The sequence below is a fragment of the Hyperolius riggenbachi genome, chromosome 10, assembly GCF_040937935.1.
Source record: "Hyperolius riggenbachi isolate aHypRig1 chromosome 10, aHypRig1.pri, whole genome shotgun sequence".
Classification (NCBI taxonomy): domain Eukaryota; kingdom Metazoa; phylum Chordata; class Amphibia; order Anura; family Hyperoliidae; genus Hyperolius; species Hyperolius riggenbachi.
The window spans coordinates 246,247,031-246,267,676 of record NC_090655.1 but is presented as its reverse complement, the minus strand read 5'-3'; the positions used below and the strand labels follow the sequence as shown (position 1 = coordinate 246,267,676).

Genomic DNA, 20,646 nt, shown 5'->3' with positions numbered 1-20,646 from the left:
CCGTAACTTTGGCCAGTCGCAGACAGTCTGCGCAACAGAAGTACGCTCTCTACATATCTCTCCGGCAGCCATCAGCTTGTGCAGCGCTGTACAGAGTATATTGTCTTGTCACTAGCTGTCCCTAGAAGGGGGTCACAATCTAGTTCCTTCCATAGCCACATGCTTGTGTACGCATCATGTAGTGTGTGTGTAATGTAAGGGGGGAATAAAACAAAAACAAAAAATCAAAAACTTTGCTCTTTTAATTGATTAAAAATAAACCCTAAACATTGCAACAGCAATCAGTTATCAAACAATTCCATTTTTGTTTCATCTGACCATAACACAGAAAACCAGAAGTCTTCTTCTTTGTCCAGATGAGCATTTGCAAAGGCCAAGCAAGCTTTTGTGTACCTAATCTGGGGAAGTGGCATCCTCCTTGGTCTGCATCAGTGGAACCCAGCAGTGTGCAGTGTACGTTGGATCGTCTGCTTGAGACATTGGCTTCAATTCATCAAAGGGTGTTCGATAACAAAATCCCAGTCCTTAAAATACCGCATTCGGTATTTTACACTTCACTGTGCTAATTCATCAATATTTTCCCATGTGTGGTAGAGGTTCGTTAAGTTACCGAAGTACTACGGCTTCAGTTCATCAAAGGCTGTTAGATAACAGCAGAGTGGTGAAGCAGCTTGGAATGTCTCTGTGTTGTTACAAGCTGATAACAATAGAAGGCATCCAGACATCCCTTTACATGTAAACGTGTGTTATATTTACTGTTACTTATACTGCCTCTGCTGCTCTGAATCTGTCCATCAGTGTTTCTTAACATTTTACTTCTTTGCCACAACGTAGATAAACTTCCTGGAGACATTACAAATGCCATGCTTGGTGATTTCACCACTTGCATCTTTGCATATTCAAACAGGGACTCAAAGGGTTACACCACCATTCTCTCTGCTCACTGCCTGGGGGGTCTGGAAGCTTGTGTGGAGAAGCCTGTGTGACCTATCAGCGGCACTTGCAGGAGAACAGGGGCTGTTTCTATTGGCTGCCTGCTCCTGTTAATCATGAAAACATTCACACAGAAGGCTTTCGAAGCCTGTAACGACAGGGGAGAGCTGGAGATAAACACCGAATGTGCTAGCGAATGTGGTAACCTTGATGAATTAACATTTACTGACATTTGCTGACATGTGTTGAGCACAATTCGGTAATTTATCTCATTGCTCTGTCATTTCAGCTTCTCATTCGGTAACAGCTTTGATGAATTAACATTTTCTTAAGTGCTCCGTTAACTCAGCTGTTTTCAGCATTACCGAATGCGGTAATGCTTGATGAATTGAAGCCATAGCCACTAGCAGAGCCCAGATTCACCAGGGTGGCCTTGGTGGTGATCCTTGGATTCTTTTTCACCTCTCTCACTATCCTCCAGGCCAGCACAGGTGTCACTTTTGGCTTCCGACCACGTCCTCTAAAATTTTCCACAGTGCGGAACAGCGTGTATTTTTTAATGATACTTTGCACTGTAACCACTGGACCTTGAAAACATTTAGAAATGGCATTGTAGCCCTTTCCTGACTTGTGAGCAGCCACAATGCACAGCAGCAGGTCCTCACTGAGCTCCTTGGTCTTAGCCATGACTGTCCACAAACCAACTGCAGAGATCTGCTGTTTTTCACTTGTTGAGTTGATTAAAACAGCTGTTCCCAATTAATCAGGGTAATTAGGATGCTTTAGAACAACTTGGACTATTTGGAATAGTATAGAACTAGAAGGGTATGAATAATTTTGGACTGGACACTTTTTGCTCAAATGTAAATAAAAGCTGAGAAATGTTTTTTTTTCCACAATAATGCCTTTTGTACATTGTCTTATTATCTTTTGGGAGACACCTATATAATTTCCCTGGTTGAATAAAAGTAACTTTAAGTCTAAATTTGCGAGGGGTATGAACCACGGATTATCCCAAATATTCCATCTACTATGGGACAGATGGAAACACCTCTCCCACTAATCCTTTCACCCCGCCCTCCACCCTCTAATCCACTAGCCCCACCCTCCACCCACTAATCCTGCCCTCTACCCACTAATCCTCTAACCCCGCCCTCCACCCACTAATCCTCTAACCCCGCCCTCCATCCACTAATTCTTTTACCCCCGTCCTCCACCCTCTAATCCACTAGCCCCACCCTCCACCCACTAATCCTGCCCTCCACCCACTAATCTTCTAACCCCGCCCTCCACCCACTAATCCCTTTAGCCTGCCCCCTACCCACTAATCCTTTTACCCCACCCTCCACCCTCTAATCCACTAGCCCCACCCTCCATCCACTAATCCTCTAACCCCGCCCTCCAACCACTAATCCTCTTACCCTGCCCTCCACCCACTAATCCTCTAACCCCGCCCTCCAATCACTAATCCTCTTACCCTGCCCCCTAATCTTTTTACCCCACCCTCCACCCACTAATCCTCTTACCCCACCCTCCACCCACTAATCCTCTTACCCTGCCCTCCACCCACTAATCCTCTAACCCCGCCCTCCAACCACTAATCCTCTTACCCTGCCCCCCTAATCTTTTTACCCCACCCTCCACCCACTAATCCTCTTACCCCGCCCTCCACCCACTAATCCTCTTACACTGCCCTCCACCCACTAATCCTCTGACCCCGCCCTCCAACCACTAATCCTCTTACCCTGCCCCCTACCCCCTAATCTTTTTACCCCACCCTCCACCCACTAATCCTCTTACCCCGCCCTCCACCCACTAATCCTCTTACCCTGCCCTCCACCCACTAATCCTCTAACCCCACCCTCCAACCACTAATCCTCTTACCCTGCCCCCCTAATCTTTTTACCCCACCCTCCACCCACTAATCCTCTTACCCCGCCCTCCACCCACTAATCCTCTTACACTGCCCTCCACCCACTAATCCTCTGACCCCGCCCTCCAACCACTAATCCTCTTACCCTGCCCCCTACCCCCTAATCTTTTTACCCCACCCTCCACACACTAATCCTCTTACCCCGCCCTCCACCCACTAATCCTCTTACCCCGCCCTCCACCCACTAATCCTCTTACCCCGCCCTCCACCCACTAATCCTCTTACCCTGCCCTCCACCCACTAATCCTCTAACCCCGCCCTCCAACCACTAATCCTCTTACCCTGCCCCCTAATCTTTTTACCCCACCCTCCACCCACTAATCCTCTTACCCCGCCCTCCACTCACTAATCCTCTTACACTGCCCTCCACCCACTAATCCTCTAACCCCGCCCTCCAACCACTAATCCTCTTACCCTGCCCCCTACCCCCTAATCTTTTTACCCCACCCTCCACCCACTAATCCTCTTACCCCGCCCTCCACCCACTAATCCTCTTACACTGCCCTCCACCCACTAATCCTCTGACCCCGCCCTCCAACCACTAATCCTCTTACCCTGCCCCCTACCCCCTAATCTTTTTACCCCACCCTTCACACACTAATCATCTTACCCCGCCCTCCACCCACTAATCCTCTTACCCCGCCCTCCACCCACTAATCCTCTTCCCCCGCCCTCCACCCACTAATCCTCTTACCCTGCCCTCCAACCACTAATCCTCTTACCCTGCCCCCTAATCTTTTTACCCCACCCTCCACCCACTAATCCTCTTACCCCACCCTCCACCCACTAATCCTCTTACACTGCCCTCCACCCACTAATCCTCTAACCCCACCCTCCACCCACTAATCCTCTTACCCTGCCCTCCACCCACTAATCCTCTAACCCCCGCCCTCCAACCACTAATCCTCTTACCCTGCCCCCTAATCTTTTTACCCCACCCTCCACCCACTAATCCTCTTACCCTGCCCTCCACCCACTAATCCTCTTACCCTGCCCTCCACCCACTAATCCTCTAACCCCACCCTCCAACCACTAATCCTCTTACCCTGCCCGCTACCCCCTAATCTTTTTACCCCACCCTCCACCCACTAATCCTCTTACCCCGCCCTCCACCCACTAATCCTCTTACCCTGCCCTCCACCCACTAATCCTCTAACCCCGCCCTCCAACCACTAATCCTCTTACCCTGCCCCCTAATCTTTTTACCCCACCCTCCACCCACTAATCCTCTTACCCCGCCATCCACCCACTAATCCTTTTACCCTGCCCTCCACCCACTAATCCTCTTACCCCGCCCTCCACCCACTAATCCTCTTACCCCGCCCTCCACCCACTATGCATACCTCTATATAGCCTATAATACAAAACTGTTCTGAGGTATTCATAAAGAGCTCTATGCATCAAGCATATCTATCCCTCCCTACTTCCTTCTATAACCTAATCACCAGCCTACCTACAGGCAATATGACAGTAATGTATAGATTTCCATATATTCTGTTAATATGTAAACTCCTGCTGGATGACCCATATCTACATTATATACTGTATGTGTAGCTTGTCACTCTGTAAAAGTGCATTATACATTCCCATGCGCTTGTAATTGCTTTGAATGTTAATTCAATAAATGTTCTTTATGTTTAAAGAGGAACTCCAGTGAAAATAATTTAATAAAAAAAAGTGCTTCATTTTTACCATAATTATGTATAAATGATTTAGTCACGTGTTTGCTCATTGTAAAATCTTTCCTCTCCCAGATTCACATTCTGACATGTATTACATGGTGACATTGTTACTGTGGGCAAGTTATGTAGCGGTTTCTAGCTGCTCTGGCTTACAGACAGCTTTAAACAGCCATTTTCTGTCTGTGAACATTGTTACATTGTGGCAGTTTGCCCAGAGTACCGCGGTATTCAGAGCCTCTTGTGGGAGGGGTTTCAGCACAAAATTAGTCACACAGCGCCCCCTGATGGTCTGTTTGTGAAAATCATTCTATTTCTCATGTAAAAGGGGATATCAGCTACTGATTGGGATAAAGTTCAATTCTTGGTTGGAGTTTCTCTTTAAGAAACAAACATGAGGTACATAATAATACAGGCAATGGTGTAAACCAATATGCAAAATACAGACGTGGTACAAAATACAGAACTGGAAATTACAGTGACAAAAGTAATATGATGAATAAAATGTATTACAAATTCCAAGACACAAAATAGTGAGAGAGACGTGCCCTAGTAAGCATACAATATAAAGGGGGGGGGCAAATGGCGTGGCCTCGTGGCGATCGTGGAGACGCTAGAATGGCGGCGGTGAGGACGTCCTGCTATCATATAACCTATATGCGCATGATTCTCATTTTAAATGTGAGTGCACTACTATGTTTTATATGTTTTAATAAATGGAGTTACGCTATGATACCTCTTATTTGAGTCTTTGAAGGGAGAAGGCTGTTGATTAAGAACAAGGAAGTTTGATGAATGCTTATAGCTGAACTGTCGCGGTCAGCCATTATATTCGGTGAGCTTTGAGTTTTACCATTTGTGGATACACAGTGTGGTGGTGTGGCTCACGTTTGGTGCTCGTATTTGGGTGGAGGATCTGAATTGTGTAGCCCCAACGGTATTACGCTATGTATGTGTTCTATGTCTCTGAGTTACAAACAGAAGGAAGAGTCTGAGACGTGGGGCCACGCCACTGTACAACGCTGTATATGCTGACTGTAACCAATCAGCCTACCAATCTGGTGAGAGTGATACCTGCTAAAGTGCTGAATTTGTACCTATTTTGGAGTGAAAGAGTAGACTTTGGAAAAACAACATTTTTTTCTTTTTAGGGCCTCAGTGCATGGACTTTTTCGCTAATCTGCAGTATTGGGACTTGCTGTATTCTATTGGGTCTAGTGCTGACAGGTGTAGAGCGCTACGCTTACTACTTTTACCATTGTTTAGGGTGGTCATACCCACCCAGTTGTGTAGCGATCCACTTGCCAGCCACATTTATTATTACTAATTTACAATCTACAGGTTGTGATCTTGTTTTAAATATTGTATAATTATTTGTGGTGAGATCTTAGAAGAGGAGCGCACATACCACAGTGATCTTTAGGAACAGTGCAGTGCCAGGGGGATTGTGGGAAGTATTTTTACTACAGTAACAAGCTTATCTTAGCATTCAAGAAACAAAAGTCAAAGGACAAAAAACAAACAAGACGCAAAATCGTACACTGAAAAACTGAGGTAAAATGCATGTGGAACGTGCATGGAGAAAAGTAAACGCTGCCCAATAGTGAGGCCTGTGAGGATACCAGTATCTGCAGGCATTTTATTTCTCATTTCACACCTTGCGAGTCCTCTTCAAGAGATTCATCTCGTGTACCATACGTTCCATGTCCAGCCCAAGCCAAGCAATCTCTGACATAAAAGCAGATGTAACACCCTCCAGTAGTAATTCAATAACTGTCTGTCTCTTGGTAAGGGAACTGGAATTGGTGGTGTTGAGCTAAATGGAGAGATCATTACAGGTTTGTCACTCACCACTTGTGCGGTCAGCAGCGATGGTGCTTAGCCCTAACTCAGAGGGCCCAGTTATCTTCTCCCCAGTCTAAATAGAGCTTCTCGCCAGCGTGAGATTTAAAGGATACCCGAAGTGACATGTGACATGATGAGATAGACATGTGTTTGTACGGTGCCTAGCACACAAATAACTATGCTGTGTTCCTTTTTTTCTTCTCTGTCTGAAAGAGTTAAATATCAGGGATGTAAGTGGCGGACTCAGTCCTGACTCAGACAGGAAGTGACTACAGTGTGACCCTCACTGATAAGAAATTCCAACTATAGAACACTTTCCTAGCAGAAAATGGCTTCTGAGAGCAAGAAAGAGATAAAAAGGGGAATTTCTTATCAGTGAGGGTCACACTGTAGTCACTTCTTGTCTGAGCCAAGACTGAGTCAGGCACTTACATACCTGATATTTAACTCTTTCAGGCAGAGAAAGAAAAAAAGCAACACAGCATAGTTATTTGTGTGCCAGGCACTGTACATGTACATGTCTATCTCATCATGTCACGTGTCACCTCGGGAATCCTTTAAAAATTTCCCACACTCAGCACACAAATAGGGCTTCTCACCGGTGTGAGATTTTCTCATGTGTGACAATGTCTCCTTTCTGTAAAAATCATTTCCCATACTCAGCACATGAAGAGGGCTTTTCACCGGTGTGGAACCTGACATGTCTGATAAAGTTTGCTTTATCTCCAAAACATTTCCCACACTCAGTGCATAAAAAGGGCTTCTCACCAGTGTGAGTTCTCTTATGTCTAACAAGGCCTGCTCTCTGTCCAAAACATTTCCCACACTCAGTACATGAATAGGGCTTCTCACCAGTGTGGAACCTCACATGTCTGACAAAGTTTGCTTTATCTCCATAACATTTCCCACACTCAGTGCATAAAAAGGGCTTCTCACCAGTGTGAGTTCTCTTATGTCTAACAAGGTGTGATGTCGATCTAAAACATTTCCCACACTCAGCGCATGAATGTGGCTTCTCACCAGTGTGAGATCTCTCATGTATGACAAGCTCTGAATTCCAAACAAAAGACTTCCCACATGTAGAACAGGAATGTGACCCTCCAGCAGGGGGAGAGCTGTGCTGAGTAGGAGGCCCATCGGGGTTAGACAGGTGAGGGGAGTCTGGAGGAATATTTGGGGTAACCAGGATATCTGCAGGAGTCTCTTGTCCAATGCCATCATCATCCATTTTACAGTCTGTGGATACAGAGAGATGAGTCTCTGAGAGGTTCCTGATGCCAGGACTCTGCGCTGCAAATAGAGAAACATCATCACTTCCTGTTAGAGAATTCTGAGGGGAGGAACAATTATCATTAGGGATGGTCAGTGAGCTGCTGAGAATTCCAAATGATGCAAAGTTATTGTAGATTGTAAATGGGCCAGATGCAGGAGCTGCATAGCTTTGCATATAATTAGAATATAATTTTCACCATCTCAGAGTTATTGGTATGTTAGTGACCATCACTAGTTATCAGCCTGACAGAGAACTGCAGAAGGTTGTGCTCATTACAGGAGGCCAATCAAATGCCAATACATTTGCCTTGCATGCAAATATTATGCATCTTGGAATCTGGATAATCAAATGAATTTCCTGAAAAAATAGGATTAGCTGCATACAATTTACATTAAATTTGCATACAAGTACAGAGTCGCCTGCATCTCATTGACCTCCCTACATCTAAAGCATTGGCCACACATAGAAAAGCAGTAAACTGTAAAGCTTGATGAGACAATGGAAGCAATGTGCTACTCTTGTGACAACAGACCTCTATGTACTTATTGCAAGAAATCTGTGTTATGTTTGTAGAGCAATGTGGTGTCACTTAAACATTCTTATTACCATTGTACCCTCCTTTCACCCATATGCCCCTTGTGATTGTACTTTTTATTCTCTCATTTCCAGTTGTGCAATTAAAGAAAATAAATACCAAATTGCCATTATCTTATTACAGGTTTATTGCAGATTAAACCACATATGGTAGATTCTATTGGTTGCAATAATTGGCGATTATAGCTACTTATGACAATATAGTCATTCTCAGAGCTGGAAAGTCCTTGTCTGATCAGCATTGTATGTCTACTGTGAGATGTAGCGGGATGCTTCTCACTCATCCACCACCTCCTCTCTCCACATAACAGAACAGGGCACTCCAAATCCATCAATGTGTCTCTACTGTTATTGTTACTAGGCTGTCACCAAATACAGTCATATACAATTGTTTTATATGCCAAAAATCTTGAGTGCATTGCATAACCCCTAATATGGCCAGTCTGTGAGCAGTGACAGTCATAACTGCAATACAGATACACATTATTCTATATTTACTGCTGATTACTCACCTGTTCTGCCCTCTGTAACAGTGTCCTCCTCTTTACTTGTCCTAATTACGTCACCCTCCTCCATAGACTGCTGATCACTCCTCACATATGTCTCTTCTTCTTCCTCTTTACTTGTCCTCATCTTGTCACCCTCCTCCATAGACTGCTGATCACTCCTCACATACATCTCTTCTTCTTTCTCTTTATTTGTTCTTATTATGTCACCCTCCTCCATAGACTGTTGATCACTCCTCATGTACATCTCTACTTCTTCCTCTTTAGCCACAGCACTAAGTATACTTTCTCCACCCTAAGTGAACAAAGTGAGAGATAATTTAAAGTGTGAACACAGATAACAGCATATGCAGAAGGAAAGAATGTGTCACAGTTTGGAGTCTCTGGGGACCCTCAATACCACCTACCTGATAAGGGTGGGAGATGGTGTGATCTTTTTGTGGACAATCCTGGGAATAAAGAGGACCTGTACATCTCTCTGGTGGGGTTTTGTCACTGGATACATCTATAGGAAACACACACAGTGAAAACATTGTCTCTGTGTTTAGCAGATGGTGGGAAAATCTAGGTGGACCCTCCATACTGCTCCTTTCTGAATAAAAAATTAAGGTCTCCTCTTACCCGGTGATGTGAGGGGCGGCTGATTCTCCATCATGATGTCCTTGTAGAGGTCCTTGTGTCCTTCTATATAGTGCCACTCCTCCATGGAGAAATAGACAGTGACATCCTGACACCTGAGAGGAACCTGAGACACACAGTGATACAGTCACCACCCAGATACACTCCTTGTTATTACTGGATAATGTCCCATAATTCCCAGCACCACTCACCTCTCCTGTCAGTAGCTCTATCATCTTCGTGGTGATTTCCAGAATCTTCTCCTTGTGTCCGTCGCATGTCAGGGAGTGAGGTGGGGGCACCGTGATGGTCACATGATCACCAAACTTAATTGGAGAATAGCTCTGTATAGAGAGACCAACAATAATGTCACATGACACTAACAGAATCCTCCTCACCACTCCCATCATCTGTGTGTTTTGCTAATAAATCTAAACACAACATCATGTGACCTCCCAGAATCCTCCTCATAATAGAGATAAGAAAGACATCATGTGACCTCCCAAATCCTCCCCACCTCTTGTTGGGCAATCAGATGCATGTCTTACTAGGATGGCATTTCAGCACAGAGGCACAGAACACCAGCCCAAGGCAGGGCTAATATCATTGATATACAATTGCCCAACATCACCATCCAATATCTCCAAACCAACTTATGTCTTTAAATGGGAGAAGAACCTTAATATGGTGCTGGACACAGAAGTAGTATGTGAGATACGGAAATATGTTGCTACTAGTTCCATAAGTGCATCTAAACTAGTAACAAATGATAAAGCACTAATGCGCTGGTACATGACCCCTGACAGAAGAGCGAGATGGTACCCTGGCTGCCCAACAAGAGCTTCTGTGGATGTGGCATGGAGGGCTCTTTTCTTCATATACGTGCCCCAAAGCTGGCATATTCTGCTATAGGCTATATAAAATAATATACACTAGTGTAGTGCCCAGGTCCCCAATGCCCTGACGTTTCACTTGTTTACACATATTCTACCAGCTGCAAGTAAGTCATTGCAGCTTCTGGAATAAAGTTCTCTCAGTATCCATCAACTTAAGCCAAGCACAAGTCATGCTTTATTCTTTACAGAATCAGAGCCATCCAGGACAATAACCTTAAACATGAAGCAGTTTGGTCACCTTACAGTATCCTCCCCAGGCCCTTTTATCTGGGTCCTCCACCCGGCTAATTTTGGTGAGCCACCAGCTGTTATTGGCTCACCTCCTGATCCTACTCCTATGCGGTAAGCAGAACTGCACCGGCCCTGCATTCCCCCGTCTGGCTACTTTTTCATGAAACCTGGCTGGAAATGTTTTTCTGGGGAGAACACTGCCTTACTATAATAACTACCTAAATGAGACCCCATCCTCTCACCTGACTACGGTATAGCAATATTAGCAATATGATAAAGTAAGAATTCCTGATGCAATATCAGAGCCATAAGCCAGCCATGTCCACAGTTCCTTTCCTTTTCTCTCTTTCCTTTCATTACTAGTGAGGGTCATATGTAGGAGAACTCATGGAGAAGCATGTGAACAGTTTGGTCAGGTGATAGATATGTAAGCCTCGGATTTGCTAGTCATGATCATGTGCTAAGGTAGGATGTGATCACACCAAATCAGAGCTTTCCAAATCTATTAGTTATCAGGAGAAATTGACTTATAATGCATATTACCCTAGGAGAAATATACTTCTTACAAATATTTATTATAAATCTTACAATTTTTTGTGTTAGTGGTTCTAAATAGCATGCTTATGGAAATGGTTGTTATATCAGCGCAGCTTATTATGTTGGTGCTTTAAAAATACAATAAATAAATAAAAAAATGCGAGCAGGTTGCCCTTATGATGGAGCTAATGTGCTGGTAGGGCGATAATATCCATGTTATGTGAGCATGCTGCCCCTATGATGGAAGTAATGTGCTGGTAGGGCAGTGATATCCATGTTATGTGAGCATGCTGCCCCTATGATGGAGCTAATGTGCTGGTAGGGCAGTGATATCCATGTTATGTGAGCGTGCTGCCCCTATGATGGAGCTGATGTGCTGGTAGGGCAGTGATATCCATGTTATGTGAGCGTGCTGCCCCTATGATGGAGCTGATGTGCCGGTAGGGCAGTGATATCCATGTTATGTGAGCATGCTGCCCCTGTGATGGAGCTAATGTGCTGGTAGGGCAGTGATATCCATGTTATGTGAGAATGCTGCCCCTATGATGGAGCTAATGGGCTGGTAGGGCAGTGATATCCATGTTATGCAAGCATGCTGCCCCTATGATGGAGCTAATGTGGCGGTAGGGCAGTGATATCCATGTTATGTGAGCATGCTGCCCCTATGATGGAGCTAATGTGCCAGTAGGGCAGTGATATCCATGTTATGTGAGCATGCTGCCCCTATGATGGAGCTAATGTGGCTGTAGGGCAGTGATATCCATGTTATGTAAGTGTGCTGCCCCTGTGATGGAGCTAATGGGCTGGTAGGGCAGTGATATCCATGTTATGCAAGCATGCTGCCCCTGTGATGGAGCTAATGGGCTGGTAGGGCAGTGATATCCATGTTACATGAGCATGCTGCCCCTATGACAAAGCTAATGTGCTGGTAGGGCAGTGATATCCATGTTATGTGAGCATGCTGCCCCTATGATGGAGCTAATGTGCCAGTAGGGCAGTGATATCCATGTTATGTGAGCATGCTGCTCCTATGATGGAGCTAATGGGCTGGTAGGGCAGTGATATCGATGTTATGTGAACATGCTGCCCCTGTGATGGTGCTAATGTGCTGGTAGGGCAGTGATATCCATGTTATGTGAGCATGCTGCCCCTATGATGGAGCTTATGTGCCGGTAGGGTAGTGATATCCATGTTATGTGAGCATGCTGCAACTATGATGGAGCTAATGGGCTGGTAGGGCAGTGATATCCATGTTATGTGAACATGCTGCCCCTATGCTGGAGCTAATGGGCTGGTAGGGCAGTGATATCCATGTTATGTGAGCATGCTGCCCCTGTGATGGAGCTAATGGGCTGGTAGGGCAGTGATATCCATGTTATGTGAGCATGCTGCCCCTATGACAAAGCTAATGTGCTGGTAGGGCAGTGATATTCATGTTATGTGAGCATGCTGCCCCTATGATGGAGCTAATGGGCTGGTAGGGCAGTGATATCCATGTTATGTGAGCATGCTGCCCCTATGATGGAGCTAATGTGACGGTAGGGCAGTGATATCCATGTTATGTGAGCATGCTGCTCCTATGATGGAGCTAATGTGCCAGTAGGGCAGTGATATCCATGTTACGTGAGCATGCTGCCCCTATGATGGAGCTAATGTGCTGGTAGGGCAGTGATATCCATGTTATGTGAGCATACTGCTCCTATGATGGAGCTAATGTGCCAGTAGGGCAGTGATATCAATGTTATGTGAACGTGCTGCTTCTATGATAAAGCTAATGTGCTGGTAGGGCAGTGATATCCATGTTATGTGAGCATGCTGCCCTATGATGGAGCTAATGTGCTGGTAGGGCAGTGATATCCATGTTATGTGAGCGTGCTGCCCCTATGATGGAGCTAATGTGCCAGTAGGGCAGTGATATCCATGTTATGTGAGCATGCTGCCCCTATGATGGAGCTAATGTGCCGGTAGGGCAGTGATATCCATGTTATGTGAGCATGCTGCCCCTATGATGGAGCTAATGTGCTGGTAGGGCAGTGATATCCATGTTATGTGAGCATGCTGCCCCTATGATGGAGCTAATGTGCTGGTAGGGCAGTGATGTCCATGTTATGTGAGCATGCTGCCCCTATGATGGGGCTAATGTGCTGGTAGGGCAGTGAAATCCATGTCCTGATTATCTGCTTAATATTCTGTTGCCGAACTTACTGGCTGTAAAGCATTACTTCTTCCATGCATCTCTACAGCTGTGTTACTGGTGTGTGTTGCTGCACAAAAAGGGGCAGGATGTACCGCACTGTCTTCTATTTCATGTTTTCATACATTGCTGATCTTATCAATAAAATCTTTTTTGAAAGTTAAAATTAGAGATAAGGGTGATGCCATGTGACCTCCCAGAATCCTCCTCACCTCTCCAGTCAGCAGATAGATGATCTCCAGGGTGAGGTTGAAAATCCTCTCAGTCATGTGAATCTGGTCCTCATCCATCCTCAGTGATGTGGTCATGTGATCTGTACAGGATGCTGCAGCCTTTTGCTAAATAATAAGGAGAGGATAAGCTAAGTTGAGGGTCATGCAGAGTATCATAGCAAAGCATAAATAGTTGGTTATAGCTATCTGTGCACTATACTCACAGTTTCAGGCCGACACTGTGAGTGACCTCTGATTACCTAATACTGGCAGGGAGGCCTCTGATTACCTAACACTGGGGGGACCTATGCTTAGTTAATACTGGGGGTGACCTCTGATTACAAAATTACAAAATAATAATTATTATTATTTTTATTTATTTTTTTATTTTTTTTTGGGGGGGGGGGGGGGACTTCTGATTACACAATAGTGGGGGACCTCTAATTACCTAATACTGGCTTAGATCCAATATTTACATAAGAATCCTCATTAAATAAGCAACAAGCAAAAACTGGTCCAAAAAGTATATACAATTAGTCCACTAGAAGATCCCATGTAGCTCTTTCAGTTCAACGAAAAGCTTAAAAGTCCTTCCTATGTCTGGGCACGCCTCTATATTTTGGACTGAGCAACTACTCCCAACTTCAACTTGTTCAGCACATGACTCGCTCTATCCCTCCCAGTGTGTCCCCCTTTCTCATCAAATGTTGGGAGGTACGTATAAGGCCTAGAACCCGCTAGAGTGTTTTTGTTTTTTTTGATGTTTAAGGAGCGCTTTAAATCACAAGCGAGTTCCCTAAATGCTCAGCCACTGTTAATGGCTGGGGCAAATTCCACTAGAGCGATTGCGATTAGGCAAATCACAATCGCAGGACATGCAGCATTGTGGGAGTGTTTGCATTCTATTGAATTATACAGGAGCAGGGAAATGGCTCCCAAACTCGCTTGCAAAGCACTATTACAAATCGCTAGTGACTGTGATAGCGCTTTGAGCTTTCATGTGGGTTCCATGCTCTGACTGATAAGAACGCAATCACAGCCACCCACAGAATAGACCCCCCTACTCCCAGTCTGTGCAGCACTAGGGCAGTGGTTGGATAGTACACTGGAGAAAGACAACTGCCCTGACACAGGGGACCGGGGCTCATATCCTAGCTGCAGCAGCTGATCAGTAAGGAGGCCGGGGTAAGACTCCCTGATGCTCCATGGTGGCTGCTGTGTATCCCCATAGTGGCTGCAGCTCCCAAGCACTGTGACCCCCATAGGAGAATAGTGCTATACAAGTGTTACTGTTTATACTAAATACCAGATTTATTTATAACAGACGCTAACACACATATAGAGACACCTGTCCATGCTGCTCAATCTCACACCCATCCTGCATCCCGCTCAATGCCCAATGGGGATAAATCTGCTTTGTTAGTATAACAAAAATCATAGTCACCTCTTCCAACAAAATGTTCCCTTCACTTCCTGTCTATGGATTAATTACTTCCTGCCTGTGCGTTCCACCTGGGAGATGTGTGGTCGCCATCTTGTGGTGAATAGGCTAACTGCAACCTCTGTTTGTGGCTTCACCGTCCTACACTCAATCTTTATTGTTGTTCTCTGTCACTGTAGACATCCTCATCTATTCACATCACATTATAATTATTATTATTCCTCAGAGATGTAAAGCTGACATATGGATGTGGCTCCATAGTTACAGGAAATGTCAGTTCCATTCTCTAATATTTGCAGTATACACATCACACTCAGCATTCTAAATGATTTCACAGAGCAGGCTAATAACCTTTTGAACTTTGTAGTACACAAAAGTTGCTGGTTGCCCGGCACTCAGAAGTGGGGGATGAAGGAGTCTGCTGCACCTGTGCTAGTAAACAGTCCTGTCCCTTTAAAATCCTTGCTGAAACCTGGTTCCTTGCGTACGGAAGCGTGCAAACAGGCTATAAGGTCAACACAATATATGCAGTACATAAAGATCAGTCCGTGCACCGCTTCAATGAAACGCATTTAATCTTCCAATGGTAAAAATCAGCAAATGGATAGGCACATATACACAGTCGGCTTCATGTTCTTATATACATGTGTAGATACATCTGACCTGTGTCCTGGACGGGTGCGGGATGGTGACCAGGGGATGATAGGACTGCGCGACAGCCGTTTCGCGCCGATGCGGCGCTTGCTCACGTGCAGTAGTCCTTGGGCAAATGGCGGCGTGTACGGGCCTCCGTGATGTTACCCGGAGGCCCCGCCCACCACGCACGCCATTGGCCCCTAAGTGCTGGATAGTGATTGTAAGGGAAAGTGGATGGGAGGAGCCCGGCTTATGACGTCTCCTGTGTTGGTGGTTGCCATGCCATTAAGGCACGCGTGTGCTATTGTGACAGATCGCCATTCTTTGGCGAATTAAGCTAAAGTGCATACTTTCAAGTAACATCCTGTGGTTGTGCTCAAAAACATAACGTGACATTGTGCATATCTCCTTTCATATACAAATTAAACTTGCAAACTTTTAGTGCTTTCGTTGTGCCTTGTTAAACATTCCGCATCACACTAAGACAAGGTAACTATCTATGCTGTGCCTCAGCCCCCACTTGCTTTCTATCTTTAAAAAAAACAACTTTATTAGATTATCAATCTAAAACCAACCTTTGACCCTTATTAAAATCGCTATGAGGTTGGGGGATGATAGGAGAATGGAATAATGTCCCTGGGCCTAAACCCTAAGTGACTTACTGCACACATTAAGGGGCGTGCACACCTCAATGCTCAATTTACTAAAGAAGTCCTCTGGTTCTAACCAGAGGATAAAAGTTCAAAGACCGGGAAGGGGGGAGGAAGAAACAGTTGGAGGGCTCTTGATATACCTCCAGGAGCAGTGCTCTCCTGCGCTTCTGTGGCACCGTGGGTTGCGAGGCGGTATACCTGCGTGGTGGTCTTGTCCTGGGGGGGGGGGGGGGGGAGGCAAGCACCGCACCGGCACACATCCATCCCCCTTGGAATATCCACCTATCCCCCCAGGGCGACAGACGGGGGCGTGACCTCCCCCCTCTCTGTGACCAACTAGGTCCCTTTACCATCCGCAGGCCAACAACACCTGCCTCTCCCTGGTTAATCCCCTCAGGTACCCTGCTCCAGGGTTGTAGTGCTCCCCGGGCTTTGGACCTGCCGGGGAGTAGATGCCTCTGGATCATGTTGCATGTCCATCAGGCCCCCCTGCTCCTAGAGGTTAGTACAGAAAGGGGGGAACGGGAAAGGGGAAAGGCAGAGGATGGGAACAGCTGCCAGACAGGATTCCTGTGTCTGGAGATGCGGTGCATGAAAAAGTTTGCCCATATCTCCATGGAGATTTCTATGTAGGCTCCTTATAGGCTAGTCCTGCATCCAAGATTGCATGGGAAGAGGAAAAAGAAGAGGAGGAAGAGAAATGGGAAGGGGAAAAGAACAAAAGGGGGGGGGAAAGGGGGGGGGAAAGGAGAGAGGAAAAGGGGATGGAGGGATATGGGATCCCCCAAGAAGTGCACGGGGAGGGAAGGGAGGGGGGAGGGGGGCAGGCGAATCGGCGAAACCTTTTGAACTTTCCCCTGCAGAAAAAACAAAATACAGTGACAGACAGTTGAGATAAAAAGCTTGAAAGTCGGCGAGCTCAGTGAAGCTCTTTAGCATAGATAACAACTGGAGGGACTCCCATTCTCTTCTGGCCGTGTCCTCCTCCCAGCAGCTGACAGACTGGTAGCCGGGAATTGGAAGTCCTCCGTCTACAGTACTCCCTCTACCATCACTTAGCTTATGGAAAGTATCCTGGAAATCAGGACACTGGAGAGGATGACAGCTCAGATATAGAATACAATGGACACTATTGGGCAGATTTGGCATCTTTGGTGAAGACATGACCACCCAGGTGCCAAGATTCATGCGAGCATCAGAAATTTGTGATGGGAAAGAAGTAAAGTTGGAAACAAATTGTAGTAAGCATTTCTGCTGCTCCATGATGTAGATAATGTCACATTTATTTGATGTTGCCTTAAAGCATGCCTGTAGTTACATGTAGGTACAATTATCTGCCCATCCTAAAGTGCATCAGAAACTTAAGTGGACAGGGACGTGGCTGATGCTGAGCTGCATGGATGCTTAGCCCTGTAGCTCTGCTGTAAACTGTCATAGTGACTGTACATTAGCCCCTTTTGCTCCCCTTCTGCCTCGTCCCATGGGTCCAGCTCTCCTACAGCTGCAATGACAGGGAAGGGGGGAAAATGCACACTTAAACCTTGGAAACTGAGTTCTTCAGAGCCACAGGGAAAAGCATCCAAGATGGTGCCCGGACTGGCACGATGGAGCTGCTCTCTCTCTCTCTCCCACCCTTTGCCTTCCAACCATTGGAGCAGACCCACTTACCTGCTCAGAACCCGGCTGGGACAGCAGACATCGGGAAACAGAACAGTGGCTGCGGTGCTTCCACACCAGATTCCCCAGCACCAGAAACCTGGCCAAATCAAGACCCAGCATGGACCAGCAACAGGCACAGGTAGGCTTCAACCCTGCTTCCTCTGACACTACTGCAGACGCATTAGCCCAGTTCCCTGGAACAGGTCAGTCCCTATCACAGACCTTACTAAAGGACTTCATGCTGTCATTTAGAGAAGCTTTATACATAGACATCAGACTACTCTCTGATCAATCAATCTCTGATCTGATAGGGATGTCATTATGAGACTCCATTTTTATCATGTAAAGGAAGCCTTTCTCTCTACTACAAAAAAACAACAACAACAACAAAAAAAACTCCCTGCACCTTACAAAGACATTATTTGCAGACTTGTCACAAGCCACGCTTCAAATGAGATTCTCCTTTGCCCCCATAACTGCTGAGGAAACCAGCCAATGTCATATAAGTGGGGCTTTCCAACAAAACTACTTGTCCACAGACAAGGCAACTCTGCGCCCTGAAAATCAGCCACAGATGGCTTTGAGCTACTAAAGAAATGGACCATCCCACCTGTAGGGGTTATAGATAAAAGTCCTGCTCTGCTGCCCCTGCGACCTCAGCAAATGGACTGGTCAGCTGAATTAGCATCAGACAAGCTAGTTTTACCTACCTGAACAGTTACCCAACAATTAAGTGTTTTCTAATTCCGGATGTATGCATAGTCAATTAGCCATAAGAAATGCCTTCAGATTAGACATCCTTGAGTTACACAGTAGCACAAATGGCTTATCAGTAGCGGTTAAAGGGAAAATTGGGACCCAAAAATATAGAGATGTAACTCGAAAAATTAGAATATCGTGCAAAAGTCAATTTAATTCAGTAATTCAACTTAAAAAATGAAATTAATATATGAAATAGGAACCCTTTGCAGGTGTTTTGGATTAATTGCGCTTGCTATGCTACTCTGATAAGGTGTGTTAACTTTGATAAGGCGTGCTATTTGTCTTAGTGAATCAAGCCCAAGGTGTGCACCAGCCCAAAACAGGAGTCTGAACTCCCATCAGAGATCTGTAGGGAGAAAATGCCAGATCTCCTTTATGGTTTTGTACAAGCCCAACTAGGCAGTATGCTGTATACAATAAACAACAATAGGAAGGACAAAGGTGCACGCCACTATCCAGATATTATGGCTATGTACAGTGTGCTAGGGAAACGCAGAGTAATCAATAGAGGAAGTGGTATATTCCCTTAAAAAAGCGTCACTGTCATATCATAAATCATCAATTCAATGATTTACACCAATTCAATACAAATATGTTCAAATGTACAGAAGTTTTTTTCATAGCCAAATAGGAATATACAACCCTAAAAAACATTAAAAACATTACAAGGACCAGCAGCCCATACCAACCAGGAATACGGGTAATGACAATAAGAATGTAACAAACTCACCTGTCCACGACGAGTCTCGCGATGTCAGTAACGGCATCTCCGATGGGACTCGTTCGCGTGCCCGGACTTCCCTCCGGCTGTGACTTCTGGCTCCCGCGTGACCCGAAGGTCGCACTGCGCACGCGTGTGAGCCTTATAAGCTCAGGAGAAGCTGGAAAGACGGCTAAGTGATGTCACTCTGACATCACTAATTATGGGTGGTGCTGGGGAATGCAGGGTCTGTACTTAAGGCCAGGAGCTTCAGTTGCTCACTGGCCTTGATACTAATCAGTTCACTGGTTCTTGGCCTAGCTACCTGCTGTGTTACTATTGATAGCTGTAATTTGTAATTTCTTGTAATACCCTTGTGGTGTTATAGAGTATTGTTCTCATTGTGATTTATCTGTGTACCGACTTTCTGCCTGTTTCTGACTTCGCTTCTGTCTAGTCCTTTTGTACCTCAGCAATCTGATTCTTGTTACCGACCTTGGCCTGTCCCTGACTCTGCTTCTGTTTGGTCCTTGCAATATGACAGACATCTGATACACGTGTATGACCCAGCTTGAACTTTGACTACGAATTACGCCTTACGACGCCTTTGTACCTCGACTTTGTAAACTTGTGCACAAGTCCTGACCAGACTGGAATGCTCACTGTACAATTACTGTGTATCTATCTGTACATTATCTCGTCATGCACCAGCGTGATAAATAATAGGACAAAGAACCACTGTATATATATATATATATATATATATATATATATATATATATATATATATATATATATATATATATATATATATATATATATATATATATATATATATATATATATATGTATATATATATATATATTTCACAAATATATAATGAATATCAAAGATGATAAATATACGGTAATTAGAGTCAAGGTAATAAAGTACACATACAGTGGGATGCAAACAATTATTGCAGAATCCAGACTCTCATTGGAACCTACAGGAAGTGTTTAGAGGTTGTAATTTCTGCAAAGGGAGGATCTACTAAATACTGATTTCACTTCTTTTTTATGCACCTGCCTAATTTTATTTAAACAATTATTGCGCACTTTCTGTAAATGCAATAAACTTCATTTAACTTCTCAAATAGTGTCTGTCTCCTATATGATATATTTAACTGACATTTTTTATCGTAACAACCAACGATTTATACAGGAAAATCATGACGATTAACAACAATGCCCAAACTTTGGCATCCCACTGTATAAGCAGTGTTACCAATACATACGTAAATAAGCCCCAATGCAATGGCAGTGCAACCCTAAAGGAGTGATAGCACCTTCTATAGCACCATA

General features: G+C 45.0%; 2 protein-coding genes across 2 annotated transcripts in view; one reads left to right on the top strand and one right to left on the bottom strand.

Annotated features, from left to right (window-relative positions):
* LOC137537038 (zinc finger protein Xfin-like) overlaps positions 1–20,646 on the top strand; it is a 525,741-nt gene that overhangs the window by 152,616 nt on the left and 352,479 nt on the right. The window lies entirely within an intron of this gene.
* LOC137535135 (oocyte zinc finger protein XlCOF8.4-like) lies at positions 6,920–13,573 on the bottom strand. Its single transcript, XM_068256951.1, has 6 exons — positions 13,452–13,573; positions 9,594–9,725; positions 9,385–9,508; positions 9,171–9,268; positions 8,770–9,058; positions 6,920–7,680 (listed from the first exon to the last, which is right to left on the bottom strand). The coding sequence occupies exons 1-6, from the start codon at positions 13,545–13,547 to the stop codon at positions 7,037–7,039; spliced, it is 1,383 nt and encodes a 460-aa protein (XP_068113052.1). The 5' UTR covers positions 13,548–13,573; the 3' UTR covers positions 6,920–7,036.

Excerpts from the sequence above, each read along its gene's own strand:
- LOC137535135 (XM_068256951.1), bottom strand. The coding sequence starts at position 13,547 with ATGACCACATCACTGAGGATGGATGAGGACCAGATTCACATGACTGAG. Across the intron at positions 9,509-9,593 it reads TAGAGCTACTGACAGGAGAG|GTTCCTCTCAGGTGTCAGGA; the intron begins GTGAGTGGTGCT and ends TGTGTGTCTCAG. Across the intron at positions 7,681-8,769 it reads TGTTACAGAGGGCAGAACAG|CGCAGAGTCCTGGCATCAGG; the intron begins GTGAGTAATCAG and ends CTCTATTTGCAG.